Source organism: Vanessa tameamea, chromosome 17, assembly GCF_037043105.1.
Source record: "Vanessa tameamea isolate UH-Manoa-2023 chromosome 17, ilVanTame1 primary haplotype, whole genome shotgun sequence".
NCBI classification, from domain to species: Eukaryota; Metazoa; Arthropoda; class Insecta; order Lepidoptera; family Nymphalidae; genus Vanessa; species Vanessa tameamea.
Genome location: NC_087325.1, coordinates 8,107,888 through 8,130,510, shown reverse-complemented (window position 1 = coordinate 8,130,510; position 22,623 = coordinate 8,107,888). Strand labels below are relative to the sequence as shown.

The following is a 22,623-nucleotide window of genomic DNA, read 5'->3' as shown; positions in this document are numbered from 1 at the left end:
TTTAAAGTTGAGGTTAACATTTTTAATGTAACAACAACCGAATTTAATAAAGAAAAAGTAAACCATATCTATTGTAACTATACACGGACACACTAAATATAACCGGTAATATATAATCATAATATATGTACAAAAAATGCGCCTCCTTATATAAATTACATTTCACAGATGAAATAATCAAAGGAACATTCGTTTTAAATAGATTTAAATACTTCAAAAAAAAAAAAAAACAGGAATATTTTCGTTGAATAAAAAAATAATATTAAAAAAATTCTAAAGGAATTCGTTAAAATAAAAAAAAATAATAATAAAGTACATTAATACCATACTTTTGGTATCGTTGATCACACATTCATAATTGAACACGTTGATGTCTGAAACGTTTCCGTGAGCAAAAACATAAGTACAATTATCACAAAAACATTCACTCTACAAATTTTCCATTGCAGATTTTACATTGATATGAAATAAATCTGTGGCCTGGTGTTAAAAGGGCCAATATCGACAACGATCGAACTGATACTGGTTTGCTTATATGACAATACTTAAAGCACTAAACATGTCAAATTTTATAAAGGCACTTATGCCCTTTTAGCACCAGTCTACTTAATTATATTCCGAAATACTTATTCAATTAAAGCGCATACACATTATCATACATACAGAACCATTTAATTTACGCCTCAAAAATCCGCAATACGATTTGACTCTTAAAATTACATACAAATTTATACGATAACAATCAGACAGCTAATTTTCAGCTAAGTTTCATTACACACAAAACCGTGTCCTCTTGTAAAATCATCATCCACAGATAATAAATACGCGAACGGGAAATATAAAATAATTTGGCAAAAAAAAAAAAACATTTTTCGATACATTCTTGTACAAAACGAGCGGAAATTATTCCAAAACAACTGAATAAGCTCTCGCGATAAAAACTCAAAAACTAAAACAACATAATAATTTGTTTTCTTTTTTTTTTTTATTACCGCGCGATTATTACCACGATCCAAACAGCCAAGATGGCGGATTGTAATTTGTTTATCGTGGACGAACCCGTCGTATTCGTTTTTGAGTGTAATCTCACGCTCTTATAGTTACACGACTTCTCTGAAGCATCGTTGCTTGTTATTTCGGTGTAATTCGGATAATTTTGTATCTGGATAGGCTGGAAAAGAAAACAATCACTTAAGCACAACCCTTTTTAAACCTTACAAATGCAATTACGATAAAATCAAATAAATCAAGCAGTTTTTTACATTAGCAGCCTGTAAATTTCTCACTACTGGGCTAATGCCTCATCTCCCTTTGAGGAGAAGAACCCGCATTGGAGCATATTCCACCACGCTGCTCCAATGCGGGTTGGTGGAATACACATGTGGCAGAATTTCGTTGAAATTAGACGGATGCAGGTTTCCTCACGATGTTTTCCTTCACCGCTGAGCACGAGATGAATTATAAACACAAATTAAGCACATGAAAATTCAGTGGTGCTTGCCTGAGTTCGAACCCGAAATCATCGGTTAAGATGCACGCGTTCTAACCACTGGACCATCTCGGTTCATTGTATAATTATTCAAGTAATAATATCGATTTGTAATAAATAATATAATATAATAAATACATTGAATAGTAGCTACAGTTTTGTAGTAGAACATTCTGCTTTTAAAAATATGTATGATCAAACTTAAATTAAATAATTTTGTCATTTCATTATTTTAAATATCGTTTAAGAGGGAAGTTACCAAGAGACACGAGAGCCTGTTAAGAAATTAAAAATAAAGTTTCAAGATCCAATTATTTGTTTTCATAGTAAATAACATTTTGTCATTATTATTTTTTTAAATCAATATTATCAAAAATATTCACAACGTGTATGACATACTACCAATATCGGTACTAATATTTCAAAATTAACAAGCCAATATAGCCAGTATAGCCGAGATTTCCAATTAGTGTAACGACCACGAATCGAGTGACCTGCTACGGTTAGAAATTACCTATTCCACTGGCCACTACAGAGGCCGATACACATTTATATCTCACAAGTATATAATTATAATAAGATTAAATATAGCTGATGGCAGATATCAATTCGAAAACAAATAGAATTATTATTGTAGTTATTCGAAAAATAAATTTATAAATAAATAGTTACTTACTATTGTATATAACAAATTCCCTGACCCCCGTTCGATATTTGTGTCTGTATATCTTGTCTAGCATTTAAATATTATAAATAAGTAGAGTATTCGTAAAACAACTTAACCATACACAGGTACAAGCAAAACCAAAACAAATAACATTCTATTTTGTGTTGCCAGTTAAAATAATTCTTTAAAAGAAAAAAATAAGCATATAGAACTCACCGCTCCCCAACTATCGTCTCTTTTCTTACAGAACGTCATATGACATCCTCGGTACAGGGTCTTTTCTATTTGTTCGGTTAATAGCGGCTCGTGCCAAGGCATCTCATTCAAGTGCGCCATGAATGTCTTATTGCGAAATTCTAAGGGTTCTTTAATTACTAAGTCTTCTGAAAATAAGGAAATTATTTTGTGTTAGTGTGTTATTTGTTGATTGAAGGTTCTTCTGTACTTTGGATAGAAAATCTTGGGATGTAAATTCATTTGCGATTTTTCACCAATAAGTTAAACTAAAAGTAAAGCGGTTGCTTAATCACGATATTTTATTGATGAAGTAGATAAAATAAATACCAATGTTTTTTAGAATCACTGCGAAAATCAAAAATCTATTATGCATCATCAATCATAATAGCGCCATCTATTATGGAACTCATGAACTTACTCATCAAACCAACGCCTTGGTCGTCTCCTTGCATAGCCGTCTCTTCCGCACTATGATCTCTTGTAATCGCTTCCAATTCCGTTGGCGAGTTTTCTAAATAACTGTAACAAATATTATTCGTTATTTATGAGTATTTATAGTATCTCAAAGAACAACAATGTGCTTACGGCATAGAAATCAATCTTTTGCAATGTATTAAATTTTACGCTTTTTTCAATATATACAGACACAACTATAAGATTAAATGTTATATTTATTAATGAAAATATGATATCAAACTCACCCTGAAGACAAAAATATGTTCTCAACTTGCATCATATTCAATCCATAGAACTCTTGAACGCCGAATGTCTCAAAGAATTCAACAACTGGAGTCATAGAATAGCAGCCAGCTAATTCGGTCCGTGGATAGTATAATATGAACGACAGACACATTTCCTGAAAAAACTTGTATTTATTAATATATGGACTAAAAGTAGGTATATTGAGTCACGTGTGTTTGAAAAATTGGAACTTGGAGTAATTTTTTTTTTTATGGCGTTGGTTGGCGAACGAGCATATGGGCCATCTGATGGTATGCGTTGTAAGAAATATTATCTATCCCTGACATCACGTATGCGCCACCAACCTCGGAAACTAAGATGTTATGTCCCTTGTGCCTTGAGGTCAGGTACATTTTTCGCTAAGAGAATCACAATTGCGATTTAGAATTGTAATGCAGCGAGGTCATCAACTGTTTTTAATTTAAGTTTTTTGTATGAATGTGAAATATGGTACATATTTATTTGCTCGCATATATATTATTTCTAAAGTATGGTCATTTATTTATTAACGTATTAAAACACGCCACTAAACATTTTAAGCCGCTGGTCGAGAAGATCCTACTCATTAAATATTCTACCGTCTAATATTAAAACTCTATACAACATATATTTTTCTACTTTTTTGGTTGTACCTTTTTAAAATTTATTATTTTCTCATGCTACAAACCTGTGATGCTGAATATCCTCCCAAGATAGGTTTATCCCTGGATGTAGTATCGTAGGTGCATTCTGTGATTAAAGTGTCGCCTTTAAAGAACTTTCTTCCACCTGGAACTATTCGGGATTGTTGATAGCGAGCGTCATAAGCGTTTTCCTGTGAACAAACATTTAGTATAAGCGCCATCTATAGTCTTATATCAAAACCACTTAATGCATTTTAAATTCAGAGCCATCTAACGAAAAAGGTTTCAACTAATAAAGAAAGTACAAATCCTATCTCTATTTCAGCGCCATCTAGTGTAATATTTATACAACGCATTCGTTTAAAGCTTAACACGATTACACATAGATGGCGCTGTAACAATAATGTACATTTTTAATATGTTACCTCAGATATTCTAGGTAGTTCTTCGGTGCCCCGTATGTGCTTGAGTGAAATTTTTCTCGCGGTACCGTGAGCGTGTAACAAGACTGATACAATATTTATTCCATCTTCTGGCATAGTCTGAAATGAGTACACACTTCATAAATAAAGATTATTCTATAGTAACTCGTGTTTGGTCGAAATTATACCACATATTTTATGCAAATCTATTACATATTCCCAAATGATTTAAGAACTATTTTGCCCCGTCATAATATGAAATTTATGTGATCTCACTTTGCTTATTATTAAACAACAAAACTATTAGTAGTTATAAGTAAATATGGCAAATATATATGCGTTTATGATTATCATTACCAAATAAAATTAACATAATAAATGATCAATGACTTAATTGAATATAAAAATATTATCATACATTTCTTGGAAAACTTATCCGGAGTTAAAAAACAAAGTAAAAATTAGTATTTTATTATAACAGTATCTTCCAAAGGGCGGTGAAATTATAAAAATAGACCAGAAAATGAGATATAATATTTTGGATAAGTACCTCATTTTAATCAAATGTATTGTTTAATATGAGATAATTATGTATATAAAAAACTAAAAGCGTGTTGTTAAGACCCTTTAAAACTAACTAAAAGCCAAAAGGCTCTCTAGTGAATATTTATTATATTATTATACACTAGCTGTGCCCGCGATTTCGTGCGCGTTTGAATTTAATTAAAATGCGTGACTTTATTATTATATTACATATAATTCTAAAATAAAAGTAACCTAAGTTACTTCTTATTACAACAACTATCTGCCAGTGAAAATCCCCTCAAAATCGGTCCAGCCGTTCCAGAGATTAGCCGGAACAAAGAGACATACAGACAGACAGACAAAAATTGTAAAAAATGTTATTTAGGTATATGTACCGTGTATACATACATATGCATTTAGTAAAACGCGGTTATTTTAATATTACAAACAGACACTCCAATTTTATTATATGTATAGATATTGCTTCCAGTCACACCACGATCGGTACAGTTAGAAACGAAATATAATAATTAAAATAATATGAACATTTATTAATTGTTCCAAAATATCTCACATATTAATACGTCTGTCATTATAAATATCTTAATTGTAACATTGTTATCAAAAACAATTAACCCCCCCCCCCCCCATGTACCGTTAGTAGTGCACATATTAATTTAATATATATACTATGTTTAATGCATAAAGCCTTGCCTCTAATGGTATCCATAATTATTTATGATAGTTAAGCAAAATCCATTTGCAACGACGCTTAGCTGATAGTTAACGGTTTATGGGAAAACTTATGAATATTTATTTCATTTAACAATTATCGTTGTAATTAGTACGATTGACAATTAATGTTTTATGAATAATTAGCCATCCGTTCCGACTTCGCCCGAGTAGATTAAATATAGTGGATTTAATAATAGTGGTCTACGTAAACTGTTTATAATGAAGAAAGTCATATGCGTAGAAGAATATCTAGTCTTATTTGGGGCCAGGTCTTCGCTAGCGTTCGTAGAATGGTTAAATGTTGAAATTAATTTTGACGATGGCTTGGGACGACCAATATAGAAATTAAAAAAAAGTAAATTATATCAACTAATAGTAGCCCAAGTGTCAGTTGTCATGTATTAGGCAAAATAGTAGCCAGTTCAAGTTTGCTTCAGACGATATTTCGTCAAATTGGATTCATTGATTTGGCAGTGAAAGTGCGACATACAGACAGAGTTATTTTTACACTTATAATATTATTAATTTAGACTTAAAAGCGAATACGATATTATAACTTATGAAATCTACAAATCCCGCGGTCCATCGACGAGTGAGTTTTATTGGTCATACCTCAAAGTTGCCCATCAGTAGTTGCCCAAAGTTTCTAAGTTACCAGTGTCACTCTCCTGTGCCTCGTAAAGAAGGACACCGAGTTGTTCAGAAAAGCATTCGAAAAAGACTAGATTTCCGTAAATATCGACATCAATTAACATTACGCTTTAATAAAAACATCTGTAAAAAACTTTATTTTATTTATAAAGTCATAAAAGTTATCGAGCAATTCATAATGAGGTTTTAAGGTAAATAAATCCTGTACCCTACTTTTACTATAATAAACGTTTTGTGAAAATAAATATAATCAGGGTTATGAGCTTGCGTTTTTGGTATACAAATGCTCGATATAGTGAAAAGGAAGACTGAGAGAAACTTGAGAGCTATCAATTTAACATTAAGGCCATTGCAACCGTCATGTGGGGTTTGGAAAGGTTTTCTTCCTTAGTTATCTCTTGAAAAAGGCAAGATGGTCTGGTAAGATTAAAGTAAATACATGTGGAACTCAACCAAAATCGGACGACTTTTCTATACTTACCCTTATTTGTTTTATAATTCGTCTTTTACGGTCGAAACAAGTCGAACACGTAATGGAAACGGCATAATGGAATTTGTTTCAAATTATATCCAGAGAGTCTTATATAACTATAACTTTTCGTGGTCTATAACTTTGTCCCGGCAGTACTATTAATATATGGGACTATTTAATATAGGTTATCTATACTCGAATTAAAAATACGAAAGTAACTTAGTCTTTCCGTTCGTCGCTCTTTCATGGTCAAAACCACTGAACCGAATCAAATGAAATTTGGTAAGCAAGTTTGCACTCCAAGGAAGGACGTCGGCTACTTTTTTATGTCTGACAAATGAAAATTCCTAAAAAAGTGAGCTAATCCACGGGCAATAAGTAGAGTCATATATTATGGTGCCCTTTGGCACCGTGGCAGGTATTATATATAGTAACTTTATAAATATATGTTGTCTACCCTGTAAAAATATAATAATAATACTTCTATAACTTACGCTATTGGTGCACTCTGGACTACATATCCCGACAGTTCTGTACGCGTTCTGTTTCGGCGGTATGACGTGTAGCGCGGAGACTCCCACACCAGCACCCAAGAGCGCGGCGTCATGTGCTCGTAAAGCTGGTGTATAGTGGATACGGATGCCAGAACTATCTAAAACTGAATAAAATACCCTATATTTAGATATGACGTTTTGGTCAGATTAGAATCGAAACATTTCAGTTTGGGTGCGTGAGTTCTGAATAGTAATCACCCGCGTGCTTAATAAATTAGTCATGATTAACCGATATGCATATAAATCATATGGACTGCTAGATACTAACGAAATATATTAAAAGTAAAAATTACTAAAGACCATAAATAATATTAACCTGGTTTAAGGTGTTAAGTGCTTACCTTCATGAAGCGCTTGATTGTCGTAATGAACTTCAAGCATATAGTAGGAGACTCCTCCTTTCTCGCCTAGCGGGATGCCAACGTTCTCAGGCAGGAATTCACCTGTAAACAATCACAATATTACTTAACGAATTTCAAACCAAATTCGCCTCTAAAATAATTAAATATAAGTTCAAAATCAACTGTCTATGCAAATAAGAGTTCTCAAGGAAATTCGACGCTAAAGATATATGTTTAAGACGTAAATTGGAGTTTAGCGTAGGCAGTAATAGTGATTTAAATTATGTCATAGCTGAGGAAGTTTAGTTTCTCTAAGTGAAATGTTTGAATCGTTTAAATATTTCACACGTTTTATAGGCAGTGTATAAACAAAGTTTGAAATTAACACGGTATGGGAATTCTTTGAATAATTTTCTGTTGCGATTTATTCCGGTATTTATTGAAACCTAGGTAAATGTTACAAGGAAACGAAGACTCTTGAAAATAACTAGAAATATCCGGTTTTAGTATATAATCCATTGTATATTTTTATATTTGGAATGTACATATTTTTGGTACAAAACATATTTTTCATGACATTGTATAGTTGAAATATTGACTATTAAGTTCAGAATGTTATTTATGTGCGATTATTTTATACGATGGTGTAAGTATCTTACCCTTAGAACCCATAGCCCAAGCTGCAATGGGAGTCACACATGTCGCCAACTCTCCCGGTCGAGCTGGTCCAAAAAACCCAGAACTTTCAGACCACTCATTCCATTGCCGCTTATCATGGTCTTCAGCGCACTCATATAACACCATATGATGGACAGGAGAAAGACTATTCTTTTCTTGGACTGGTTTTCCATTTCTGATTGGTCTACTATCTATTAAAGGTTGGTAGCCAACTATATGATGCTTTTTCGTTAATTCAGGCGCTTTAAAAACTTTGCACCAGAATAACGTTGCCATGACATGAGGAATTGTCAGCTGAAAAAAAGTAGTATCTATTTTTATTAAAAATATTCTTGATATTTGCTGTTTGCAAAATTTGATATTTATAGAAAAATATGGCCAAAATGATTACAGTTCTATTTGAATAGAGAATCAACTCTGTCATTGTTTTTATTAGATTATTTATGAAATAAGAAAAGTATTTATACTTACGTTGTTAATTTTAACGTCCCAATGCTTAAGTGGTATAGTGTCTGGTTTGGGCAGTGGCTGCAATAATCGCAGAGGTCGAGAACCACTCTCAACATGTTTTGGAAGTTCACCATCCGAGCCTTCTGGTCCAAGCGCCCATAAAATTTGGGTTGTGTCTTCCTAATATGTAAATAAAAGACAATTAGGCTTCTGTGAATTTAATGATCCATCTGTTTTTAATACTTCTGGTTCTCATTCATTCATATATTTATATATATATTTAGTTTTATAGATCAGAAGATTTTGTCTGAACGTACTAATGATACTACCAGCATGATTTGAAAAAAAATCTTACATAGCCTATTACTGACAAACAATATGGATTTAATAACATCACGGTATATCCTAAGGTGGTAACGTTTAACGCCTGAATGATGAATCAGATACTTTAAAGCATGAAGTTGGGGAGTGTTTGGTTGGACGTCCTAATATGCTCAGCGACCAGGCAGATATAAAAACCATTTTGCATAGTAATGATGCAAAGAATGAAATAAGACTTAGAACTGCATGAGACAAGGAGAAAAGGATTGACTTTCCCATTAACAAAACATAGAATATATTTAAAAAAAAAATGTAATACGTTTTATTAAATAAATGAAGTATGTATGTATATTTGAATTCTTCTCATATTGTAAATGTGTATGTCCGTATGTTTTTTCATTTGTATATCTTTCAAAATGGCTGGACAGATTTGAATGAAATTTGGAATTGTGATAGCTTATACGATGACTATATACAAGCCGTAACATCTTCCCCCTTCCGACACGGGCGAACCTGCGGGCAATAGCTAGTCTTTTATAGATCCCGAAAAGTCTACACTAAATACTAAAGCCAATTTCTCTTATTACATAAAACATATTGATGTGTAAATAAAGTTAATTGAAATGTCGTTTCATTTTCTAATTCAATGAAATACAAACTTAAAATTCTTGGAAGGTATTGTATTGCAATTTACTGATAAATAAACTGACGCATATGGATTCAAACATACATATCCACACTACTAAGCTCAAGTGCAAATCGCAAATACCTCACGAAATTACAACTAAAGTAAATTGAACATAAAAACATATCAAAAAGTACACACGTTCGTGTAATCACGTACATAGCAAAATCAAAAGGTAAAAATATTTTGTACTGGAGATACGCACACCAATAAAACGTGTACTTATATTTACTATAATAATATAATGTCAAGTGTTTCTATTGAAGCGTATCACTAAAGTCCGGCCGCTGGAGAACGTATTTCTGATAGGTCCCTGATCGAATGGGCAATGTCACTTTGAAGTAACGAGAACTTACGATAAAAATATGTATTATAAATGTTGTAAAGGAAATAAAAATAATAAGAATATTATAGCGAAAATATATTTGAACTGACCATCTTGTAATAGAATTCCTTTGTATGTGGGATTCCTTTTTAGTATGGAAAAAGCACACATATAAAAAAAATCGTCATATGATTACTCACACCAATAACGAAGTCCTGTCGATCACACGTGTCCAGCTGTCTTCTAAATTCCACAATTGTGTGCGTGTCGTTTTGAAAGCCCAATACCATCTCGTAGTTCTGCACTTCGTCCGCAACCGCCCGGTCATCGAACGCTAGTCCGTGACAGTCCTGCAAATCGATACGAATTATTTAAATTTCAAAGAATATGTGGAGCTGGTACTTATATTATCGCCTTAAATCTTTCCATCGCATCATGAAAACAGTGGACGTTCTTTGAATTTTTCTAAGGTCACTTGAATTACGCTGGTATTTTTGGTTTGGAGAGGTTGTCCCAAATAATATGAAATACTTTTATGATTCTTTCATATACAAATTCGTCTTTTATATTAACCATTACTGTAGAAGAATTTCAAAGGAAATATTTTCTAATACAATTCTAGTTATAAGGAAATTTAAGAATATTGATTTGACTTCGTATAGACAAAGAACATAATATATACGAATATTTTGATAACTATATAGACAAAGATAAGTAAATTAAAAATATACTAAATATCATACAAAATTTACTTTTCGCTATAATTTTTTAGTAACAGTGCAATAACTTTTTAATCTGAATACTCAAAAATATGAAATAGATTGCTCTTATAATTTACAAAATCGCACTAATTCGGCATCTATCTCACGTCTGCATTCGTCATCCACATTGCCATAAAAGCGAGGGTCAACTTTCCAAAAGGAGCAGTCTATCTTTAATAACTCCTTATTAAATCTATCTCATTGTTACGACCAATATGCTACCTGTCAAGCTAAAATCAATTCTAATGCAAGGCAATAAGATGCATCATAGCTATCCGATTAAAGTCGACGGTAGTTTTAATTTTTGAATCGAAACAGCTGACGAAAGGGCTTTGAACGTAAAACGGCAGATGCGCTAGAGGCAGAGGTGTGCTATAAAGATAAAAAATAATAATTCCTGTACTATTTTCGTTTTTTTTTGTGTCGGCAGATGTCGCAGCGCACGTGCCAGAAGCACCTGGCCCTGTGTATGGACAGGGGTGTCATTTACCAAATGTCAGCGTTCCTACGCATTGTTGATGCTATACGAATGAAAAAATATATTCATTTCGTACCGTTAAACTTTAATTCAACGATAATAATCCTTGACCTTTTGTACTTGAAATAGGATGTTTATTTTTAAATGCAATGAAATGTTAAATATTTTTAACAAGGTATTTGCAAGCCATTCATCAAAAACGCTGCTGTAGGTAATATTACATAATATACATATATACAATAGCGACATATTTTAACTTTAAGAATATCAAATACTATTTATTATTTACATACTAATAAAAATATAAACATAAAATAACATTATTGTGTATCGAAATTTAATTTAAATACAATTACAAAACTACTTAAATATTTCAAATTTAAAAGAAAAAAAAATCAGATTGTACTGACGTATCAGAATCGAATATTACAAATGTATTGATATCCTTTTTACACTAAGTCTCAAACGTATTCATTAAAGACTAACACGAGCGAGACAGACTTATAATTTCACATAGGAACAAAAGAAACGAAAAGTGAAGGCTAACTATCGAAGCCCTATCAGCTCCTATTTGTTTTACTATAGGAAGCGAGCAGGAAAACGTTGCGAAACGGGTCTGGTGAGTTGAAATCACAACAATTAAGCTCAGGATGTAATATAAAGAGGTTTTATTGAGTCGTGGGAACCTCTGGCGTTCTGCGTCGAATCGCTGAATTCATGCAAAAGCCTGTTTCTGAGTGTTACTAAACAGGGCTGTCGATATAAAATACGCTCTTAACAGTAATAGCTTTAAAAAAAAAAGTCATGAAAATGTTATGTTTAAATAAAATATTCAAAAGAACAACCCTGAAAAAGATTATTTCATTTTAAAAATACGTGTTCTTAAACTAATATATATTTAAAATTTGTACCAATTACAACACGGAATTAGTACAATCAAAATATACCTTATACAAACATTCATCATGATTTTACAAAATTGAATTGAATATACTACCGGTTCGGAATGTAGATTCTACCGAGAGGAACCGGCAAGGAACTCAATAGTTATATTTTTATAACCTACATAGTCTTAGCTCTTACTAAAAAAAATTCTAACTTTTTTTTTTAATTGCATTATATCTGCCGTGATAACCCTAACTCAAGGCATAGCACATGTTACGTTTCATTAGTAACAATTTAATTTGCGATTCAATAACGCGTTAACATTGAACGATTATTATCTACCATCTACCGGATAGCTTGTCGTTAACAAATACGTGTAAAAAAAACAAATAAAATTATTACTTATAGGATATCTTGGAATATGAGTACGATGTATGCAGACCGTCAGATCCGGGTTGTAAATTACAGAAACAGTTAAGGTCCTAACAGCTTCAGACCGGCCTTTTTATTTTTATTCATACACATTATGCAAAGGTAAATATCACGTATAGTAGAATAATAGGAAGTATGACTACAACAGCAATAAATAAGTACACACAGTAAAGAGCCTTCGATGATAGAAGAGATGTTCTACATAACTATTTTCGGTGAGCTACGCACCAGGTTTGCATCTATATATAAGACGACGTAATCGACGGATATCGACGTAATTTATTTCCGTTTATAGCCCAGACACATATTTAATAAACTATTTTATAAATTCTTAATATAACATTTGAAAATCTAAAGTTTCATAAGGACTCGACAGATTAAGGAAGAAATAAATAAATAATTAGACGATTACAAACAAGGCTTACACTATGTATTGTATGTTTTAATCAATTCTGTAATAATAATAATAATAATTTAATTTAAGTTATTTTTGAATTGTACTGATAACATTTATATTAAATAAGAGGGTACTTTAACTTTTCTGTTCAATATTGTGAGTCAATTGATTTGTAGTGAGGTTTATATAAGTGAAGGAAACTCCGTACAGAATACTTTACTCTTTCTGGAGCAGCAAGGTAACAAGGTACGATATAATTTTGTGATATAGTATAATTGTTATTGCTTGTAAGATTATTGATAATAATGTATGATTTGTGTTTTTTTTGCAATTATCAAGATACAAAGTTAGTGTTAAGGTAATTGTGTTAATGTAAATATTAATTGATACAATATTACGACTACTACAGCTATTATAATGGTAAAAGAAATATTTGTGTTTCATATATAATCTTTTATTGTCTTAAAACCTTAACATATAATAAAATAATAAAGAAATATAAATTATCTTAAAATATCCTGACATAATGTATTGAGTCTCTAGAGACTCTAACACACTCATAGTAGAAAGACTAATAATAAAAAAATCTAGGCCATATTTAACAAGACATAATTCACATGAATTTATTTATTTTACTTGGTTATAGGGCTTCGTGCAAGGTCGTCTAGGTAACAACTAACTCGCTCATCACTTATTCTAGCGCTAAACAGCTCTACATAGTATTTTGGGTTCGAGACGAAAGGTGAGTGAGCCAGTATACTTATAGACACAGAAGACATAACTATTTAGTTGCCAAGGTTCCTGGAGCATTAACGATGCAAGGGTATCTCTTACAACGCCAATAGATAGACAGTGGTGACCACTTACCATAAACTGGCTCATTTGTCAGTTCACCGGTTATAAATGAGAAAATAAAGTTCATATTTTAAAGAACTATAGCTATTTTTAAATGTATTAAGTAATAAAACAAAGGCTAGACTTTTGTAACTGTTTCTCTGTAGAATAAATTCAGTCAAGGTTTAGACGTATGACTAATATCATCATATAACTGCTGACTCCTTCGAATGATAGGTTATATTATATTGCTATGATAATTATACAAAGGTTTTATTTTCATAAGTCTGTACTTTATAATTTAGAAATAATTACTGTAGATTGTTTCTGGTATATAAAAATGGATAGGACTTAAAGCTGTTGGTCCTGCGCTTAAACTCTCTCCGGTAGTGTCAGAATGCCGTTCAATAGATTCATGAGAGTGATCAGTAAAATCTTCTACGCAGTTGGCTCCGTTGAGAAAGACCGAAGTCATTCAGGATACCATCAATATATTATTTAAATAAAAATATACAATTAAAATTGGCTTTAGAATTTCATAAAGACTTTTTTAATGAAAACGGGACACCTAAAGATAAGTCGTTACCACCCCACCCCCGATGAAATCGATAGTTTCAAAGAAATATTAACAATCCCTTACATCACCAATACACCACCAACATTGAGAACAAATTTAATGTCCCTTGTAACAACAGTGTTATACTGGCACACTCACTCTTCAAACCGGAATACAACATTAGTAAGTATTGCTGTTTGGTGGTAGAATATGAAACGATAGAGTGGGTAGGTACTTCACACCGAACACTATACCAATAAGGTACCGCCTAATTCGTTTATATTTCCTAACACTGACTTATATTTGATACCAAATATCACATGTTTAGGCAACGTTTCGCCAACGAAATTCCAAACGTTTGATTCACGGTAGAATAAACTTGGGGTCACCAATTCATCAATTACCATAGTTGATTCTCGCATGAAATCACGTTTACCCATCAAGTGACGAACCGTGCGATTTACCAAAATTGAATGCTTCACTACACACACCTTTACACGTAAATAAATTTAACGTTGATATTTGCACCGGTAACGAGATATCTGTTTTTTTTTGTTTAACAATATATTTATTTAAAATATAAACGCTAATCATAAGAATGATTAAATTATACACATCATCTAATAAGGTTTATTTTTAAATGAAACTTTACATGAGCAAGGTTAATTTTAGGTCGAATTTGGGTAGGTACAACGTATTTTATTAAAAAGTTTCGGGCAAAAAGATTGAACTCTGTCACAAGTACTGGTTCGCACGCTCTCTATTAATTCTACAGAGACTTATATTAATAGAAAAATCAATATTATAAGTCTACTTGAATAAAGACTTATTCAAGTAGACTTATAATAGCACTTTTAAATCGTTATGTTACATTGTTGAATTCAATGTAAAGCTACCTTCGGTTTGAAAATTACTAGTCTACAGAGCAAAAACTGCAAGAATGTAAGTAGTTTTTAATGAAACAATTTGTCACGATCATAGTAAAACATTAACAAAAATTATACCCCCAAACCCAAACCAAAACTTTAAAAACGCTGTCCCTATTTATAGTAATATTAATGATTTGATGATACGTTATTGTTTCACGAATTCTGTGTATAATAAGAAAAGTTTTAGCGTGGAGACGTTGACATAAGACGCAAGACCTAGACCGATAGCATAGAGACGCGATGACCTGACTGTTTGCGGAAGGGAGGCAGGATGCAATGGCATGTCTCTGTGCGCTAATATCTATACGTACGTCTGGCAATTGAATAAATACGATCAGCTGACTGATGAATTATTATAATAACTTGGATAAACATGACAATATATTCTAATAAATATATATTTTTCTCAATATGGTTTTATTAAATTCTGTATGTTTTTGAGGACTTAATATTTTTTTCAATTATTTACTTATTCTACCGCTATGAAGAAACACATCGAGTGGGTATTTAAAAAAGTATATTCAATTCAAAATTTTAAAAAGCTGCCTTAATAAATCAATCAACAGCATTTCACCGTTGACACAATTCCGATAGTTTGGGCGAACAATTGTGCAGGCAATCCTGTCTATATGTATTGTTGGAATTAGGTTTAAAGGGCGAATACGTCTATGCCTGATCGCTTTTCATTCGCATCGAGGGCGTTGATGAGAGAAAAAAGAAAGTAGATTTGTTAAGTGCACTAACATACAAACTTGTGTTTTACTCTTTGAGAATGCGATGCGAAATTTCGGTCTGAAGAACAAATATTATTATAAAGAAAAAAAAAAAAACTGGATTAAGAACAAAAGTGCTCTTTGATCTCAAGTTGATTCACGTATAAATTGCCCGTCGACATGTGAGCAACACGCAATTGCGCATCAGAATTTACCGGAATGTAACGCAAGAATAAATTTTCATAAAATTTATGACAACATTTAAATGAAAAGGTAAATAATAAATAATTCATTTGTCAGATGCAAAATAATTTTATTAAATAGACGTAGGTGATGAGTCAGTCAAATAAATGAATGTACCTACAAGGCTTGAGAGACTGTTCCTTAGTAGATACATACCATGCAATTTTTGGTAAAGTATACAAATACGTTGTCTTATTAACAAACAATTTCTGCTATTATATCTTTAACTATATAATTTATTAATTGGTGCATTTTATTGATAAAGAAAATTATATATTGTATATATATAAATATAATGGGATATATCCCATAGCACTCAGACATAGAGTTGATTAGGTACTACGTGTAAAAAAAAACTGTTCATTAGATCCTGAGATTACTCCTTACATACAAACAAACAAATTTTATATCTTTATAATATTAGTATAGATTCATATCACAGCGCACGCCTAAATAGCTTACAGGTGAAAGATTTTTTTCCAACTTACTCAACAATTATCGTTCTATTTAAATTGTATTCAGATGTTTTTCCGTGAAAGATTAACAAACATCAATATCCTCACAAACTTTCGTATTTATAATATTAGTAAGATGGCACAAACAAAGACGGATAACATTTATATATTTGAATAAAGAGTTCGATCACTTTTATCTTATCGTATTCGACGAGGACAATGCGGTCGCAGTTAATAACAATAATGACGGCGATGTGATGAAGTATGAGAAACGAGACAAATCTCAAAATAAACTTTACACAAGTTATGAAACACAATTTAATTAAATTCCAACAAGGTGTCCCCTGCAACTTCACTTGTATTTTAGTGGTTGATCGTAAGGGGTTAGGCATAAAACGTATCAAGCGTGCATAATCAAATTTTATCAAATACAGTTGAATGGTTCAGCTGTAAAAAAGAGACAGACAGACAGAATTACTTTAGCATATTTTTTTGGTACCGTTAGGCGGACGAGCAAATGGGCCACCTGATGGTAAGTGGTCGCAACCGCCCATAGACAATGGCGCTGTAAGAAATATTAACCGTTCCTTACATCACCAATGGACCACCGACCTTGACTAAGATATTATGTCCCTTGTGCCTGTAGTTACACTGGCTCACTCACCCTTCGCACCGGAACACAACAATACTGAGTACTGCTGTTTGGCGGTAGAATATCTGATGAGTGGGTGGTACCTACCCAGACGGGCTTGCACAAAGCCCTACCATCAATTAAAGTAATTTATAATATTAGTATAGATTATCGGTAATACTTTGGAGTATAGATACTAGAAGAGACTACTAATTTTCTTGAATTATTTGGTGGTAGAGCATTGTGCTAGTCCGTCTGGGTAGGTACCCACACATCATAAATTATACCGCCAAACATCAATACTTAGTAACGCTGTGTTCCGATTTGAAACAACAGACCCAAATGACGTAACATTGAAGATCGCAAGGTGGGCATTGGAAATTTAAGTGATGGTTAATATTTCTTACAATACCAATGTATGTTTACGTTGGTGACCACTTAACATCAGGAGCTCATTTGGAAAATATTCAATGCCCTTGCCAATACATTGAAAAAAAAATAACAATATGACAAAATATCGACATAATTCATTAAAAGCGGTTAAGATAAATAATTGGTCATTTCAATCAAAGAGAGTGTTATTTATTTCGGTAATGTCGAACACGTATCCGTTAATGATGTTTTTCTGTATCATTGCTCTGTTGAGTTTTTATTGTTTTTGATTATTTTATTTAAAGTAACTTAGTGAGTGATGTTTTAATGCTGAGCCATATCTTTAATTCAGTTTAATATAATTACGTAGAAAATTATAATTAAAAACAAACATTTGTGTATGATTTTAATTACTTATACATGTATATTATAAATGAAACTAGATTAATGTAATTTTCAGACCGGAAATAAGAGGTTATCCGAGAAAATTAAAAATACCAAGCAGCCACATAAACAGTTTCAAAATAATAACAATATTTTTATTGGTTAAATTTTAAAGATCAATGACATTAAAATTGTATAAAATTTCTTGGAAACATTTTTCATTTCGTTCTATTTATTCAAATGGAAAATTAAGTTTCATACAGTCAACTAATTCCAATGTATATTTTACAAAGGGCAGATACATATCGGAGACGGCCGACAATAACAATACACCAAGAATAGGGTATATGGAACCACGTCAGATAAATGGTCGTCTATGAAACAAGCCGACATTGCGCAATCGATTCTATTGTAGAATATATTCCAAGTTCAGACGGAAGCATTAAAATTCCTTATACGTTTACACAAAAGAATAAGTTTTGAGAAACGCGTGGTGTTTCGCGCATGTGAATCTTCAACACAATAACAGTGAAACATTGACGTCAAACGATAGTAGACTCATTCAGAGCATTCCATGTGAATTCGAATAATGAATGTGATCCCAATACTTTCCTATAACTGATTTAAAATTAACTTTGATTTGTTAAGGATGGCAGATAACCGAGTTCTTTACCCATATACACTGATAATAAAATGTTCACCACCTACCTACCACTTAGAAAAATATATTGATTAATTACTTAAAAAGTTCGTATACGTGTTTGTCCGTGTCCGTATAAGTTGCATTATGTTTACAAAAAACAAATAAATAAAAAAACCGTATCTATAGTTTACCACTAATAATTTATGAATAAATTATAAAAAAATATGTAAAGATCAGCTATAAAGAAGGATTTCCTAATTATTCGACAAACATGTTATTCATTCTGATGCATGATGTTATGCATTAATAATTAATTTGCATTATTAAATAATTTGTTCCAAAAAAAAAAAAAATCGAATCAAATTTTTAATCTGTATTCACATAACAAACATTAATTATAATGGAGGTGGAACATTTTATAACATCAACCTTATTCCTTTATTTTCATTGTGGAATTGGAAGATTTAATTTTGATTATTAATAAATCAATTTATTCAATTTTAACATTTGTGAGTCAATGAGATTTAGTGGAATTACTACTGTTTATATACATATGTTTATACATATAGTATTACCAAACGAACAAAAACAAAACACGAATTTATCTCACATTCGCGTTCTCAGATAAAGGATGTTATTATATACACGAAAAATGTAATAAGTATCTTATATAAAAACAGCTGATAATTCTTTTATTAAATGAATTCGGAAAATACGAAGTGAGTTCTTAGTGAATACTACAGCTGCTCAATTCTCAAGTAGTTCTGTTCATAATAAATTCTAATAATTAAAATCATTAAGCAAACTGTCAACAAAATATTAACTATTTCTATCAATGATATTAGAGTAACATAGTACAATAAATATGTATGCAAATTTAGACTCTACATATTAAATATAAAGTTTATTTTGCACCGTGGGAGAGAAATGTATTAATTCTACTTGTATTTCTACGTATAAACATTAAACTGCAGGTGTCTGTCTGTCTGCCGTGCACCTTGCATTATGTATGACCTCGATCGAACCTCATGTTTTGAATTAATCACGTAGTAAACCGTAACAGAGGTATAAAAGCAAATATAAATAATTTATTACGTCAGAAACAAAAAAATAAAAATATAATGTATAAATAGCTTTAATAGTTCAACGTGTACTAAATGTGAAATTTGAAGCAAGATATGTTGACAGAATAGGAGAGTGCTGACTAACTTTCTGAAAAAAATATCTGTAACTTTTTCCTAGTGCTAATTAAATTTATTACTCTAACCTTAGAAGCACTTTAAAAGTTAACTACCGTCTGGTCGCAGAGAAATAATTAATACTAAGGTATATCATTACGAAAACATACATTAATTTCTTATTTTTTATTAATGTAGACTGGCTGGCAAATGAGCCAACTGATGGTCACCTCTGTCCGTAGTCATTGGCACCGTAAGAAATTTTAATCATTCCTTACTTCACCAATACACCACCGATCTTGAGAACTAAGTTCTTATGTCCCTTGTGCCTGTTGTTACACTGTCACATAAACCCAAACAAACCGGAACACAAAATTGCTACTTGGCGGTAGAATGTCGGATGATTGGCTGGTACCTTCCAAGACGGACTTGCACAAAGCCTTAATACTAAGTAGGTATCTATAATCTAACATAATATCTTCTAATCTGATAATTATAATAATTTAATTTTAAGATGAACTAAGATGAACTAACCGTAACAAAAGCAATTATTATACACAGAAGAACAAAGATTTAATCCTTTATTCAGCGAAATCTCGTGAACAATGAAACAAAGCTCTATTTTACTAATAAATTCTATGTTATAATTACATGCTAGTAAAAAGTTTTCAAGCATATCGAGATCTGAAAACGGCAAAACTAAACAGAAAATTCAAGGAATAATACAACGTATTATTACATAGATAAGATATATAATTCGTTATCGTTTGCGATTTCCATCCATACAAAGATTCAATCCGCTCATCCAGATGCATGGTATTGATGCACGGATCACTGTGTATCGATGTACTCGTAAGATATAGCAAGAATGCAAGGCAGATCGAAGTGGGATAAGCGTTTCGTTCGATTTTACACGTCCCATACTTGTAGTATCGTTCGATTCATAACGATCGATTTGTTTTAAATTTTATATACGTTCTATGTTTATGTACACAATGAATACTTAATATTCTATTTTCAAATTCAAATAAAAACGTTAATTTAATATTTAAATCAAATGTTATTTTTATTTTTTTTACGAGTTTTTTTAGTGGATATAATATAGCCGGGGTTATAATTCGGGAAGGTACCGCTGAGTTGTAATATACTCTGCATATGTTGGATGAAAATCTGTCTTGTTCATTGTTCAACCCGCATTTGAACAGCACGGTGAAAACGTTATAAGACTGAAGTGCACCTAGGAGTGTTAATTGATTTTACAAATTACTAGTTTTGGTCCAAGTGTGAACTTTGTATGGAGAGGACAGTTTCGCACACGTAGGGAGCACAAAATTTCATAACGTGAAATATAAATTAAATTGGAACATATAGAAACATGACTAATGCGTTGGCTTGGCTTGTGGGCAAGGCAGTAGAAATATAAATATACCTTCCTCTTAAAATGATTGACGGCGAAAGTACCTTTCACAGTTACTTTAACTCCGTATAACAATCCCATGAAATACATAACAAGAGCATCCAACTTCCAACCACTTAAAACGGCATTGTATTTCGTGACAATGACAATTTCTTGTGGGAATCTATTACAGGAAAGGGTCTGATTAGATCTATTTATAAGGAAACTTCTCTATTATCTATTCTAACAACGATTCGTCCATAAGTGTGATGTCTGTATTCATTTAAAATGCCGTATCGTATGGAATTTAAAGCGTGTCGACCGAAAATTACGTGACGTGTAACGAAATCTTCACATGTTTTGACTCTTTGGACATATCGTATAAGTAGTGATAGCTGCCAAGGACACGATTTGACTTCAAATTTAAATATCGAATTTAGACATTCAATTTGGTCAAAAACGGTTTTTATGTGAAGCATCTTTTCGCGCTTTGGTTATAAGACTGACTCTTATGTTATAACGGCAAACGGCGTGACTTATAAATCTTTGCTTTAATATAATAAGTAAAATAAACTAAGAGTAAGTCTTAGGGTTTACCGATATGATTTATTAAATGTAAGTATTTCTGAAAATGGGACGATTTTTTTGGGCTTTTACCATTTGAATTCAGTATATGCTAGGTTTTACCGCTGTCAGCTGGTAGATGTTTTAGGAATAAAACAATGAGTAATTCTTAATCACTTATTTCAATTAACTATTAGTTAAAACCTTAGGTACCAAACGATAGTAATTAAATAACTAACCTAACCTATTTAAATTATTTTCTTTTCGGATATTATTTTATAACACGTTATGAGATTTACCGTGCCTTAAATTGAATGGTGGCAAAAGTTCGAATCGCAAACCGTTTTGGGCATTTACCATTAAGAATTGGTAAATCTTAGGTTTTACTGGAAAATCTTAAGATTTACCTTAGTTCGAGCTTTTACAGTAACATATACAATATATTTAACGTCACTAACATATTTTACTTAGCATTTAAGACAAACAGTTGTCAATTTTAAATCGTAACGGGTCGCCATAATGCAATGGTATCGTTATAAGTGCGTTAATATGCCAGGTGAAAATGCGTTAATGAATGCAATTAAAACATACGTTACTGGTCTTCCCGTATAAACGTGAGAATTTGATATCAATCTAATGAAGCGATAAAAAACAAAATTAACCATAAAATTATCAAATTATGCGTCAAAAACGGGAGTTACATTTTATTTAAAATGATATTTATTGGCTTCTTATCGTTTCGCTTAAACTTGTTAATATTCTGTGGGAATTATTTCTTTCAACTAAGATCGGTGTATTTAGATGTAATATTCTCTTGGAAGTGATTTAGTCTGTCAGGAATATATTTAATAGTAGG

General features: G+C 31.8%; 1 protein-coding gene across 1 annotated transcript in view; it reads right to left on the bottom strand.

Annotated features, from left to right (window-relative positions):
* Positions 1-894: 894 nt before the first annotated feature.
* The window catches only part of LOC113400299 (MOXD1 homolog 1-like), a 68,277-nt gene continuing 46,548 nt past the window's right edge, over positions 895-22,623 (bottom strand). The window contains exons 3-13 of the mRNA XM_026639822.2: positions 10,117-10,266; positions 8,607-8,765; positions 8,117-8,429; positions 7,458-7,559; positions 7,057-7,220; positions 4,183-4,299; positions 3,802-3,948; positions 3,095-3,249; positions 2,812-2,912; positions 2,373-2,539; positions 895-1,171 (exon numbers count right to left, since the gene is read on the bottom strand). Of these exons, the coding sequence (XP_026495607.2) occupies positions 989-1,171; positions 2,373-2,539; positions 2,812-2,912; positions 3,095-3,249; positions 3,802-3,948; positions 4,183-4,299; positions 7,057-7,220; positions 7,458-7,559; positions 8,117-8,429; positions 8,607-8,765; positions 10,117-10,266 (1,758 nt within the window). The 3' untranslated portion in view covers positions 895-988. The remainder of the gene's footprint in view (positions 1,172-2,372; positions 2,540-2,811; positions 2,913-3,094; positions 3,250-3,801; positions 3,949-4,182; positions 4,300-7,056; positions 7,221-7,457; positions 7,560-8,116; positions 8,430-8,606; positions 8,766-10,116; positions 10,267-22,623) is intronic.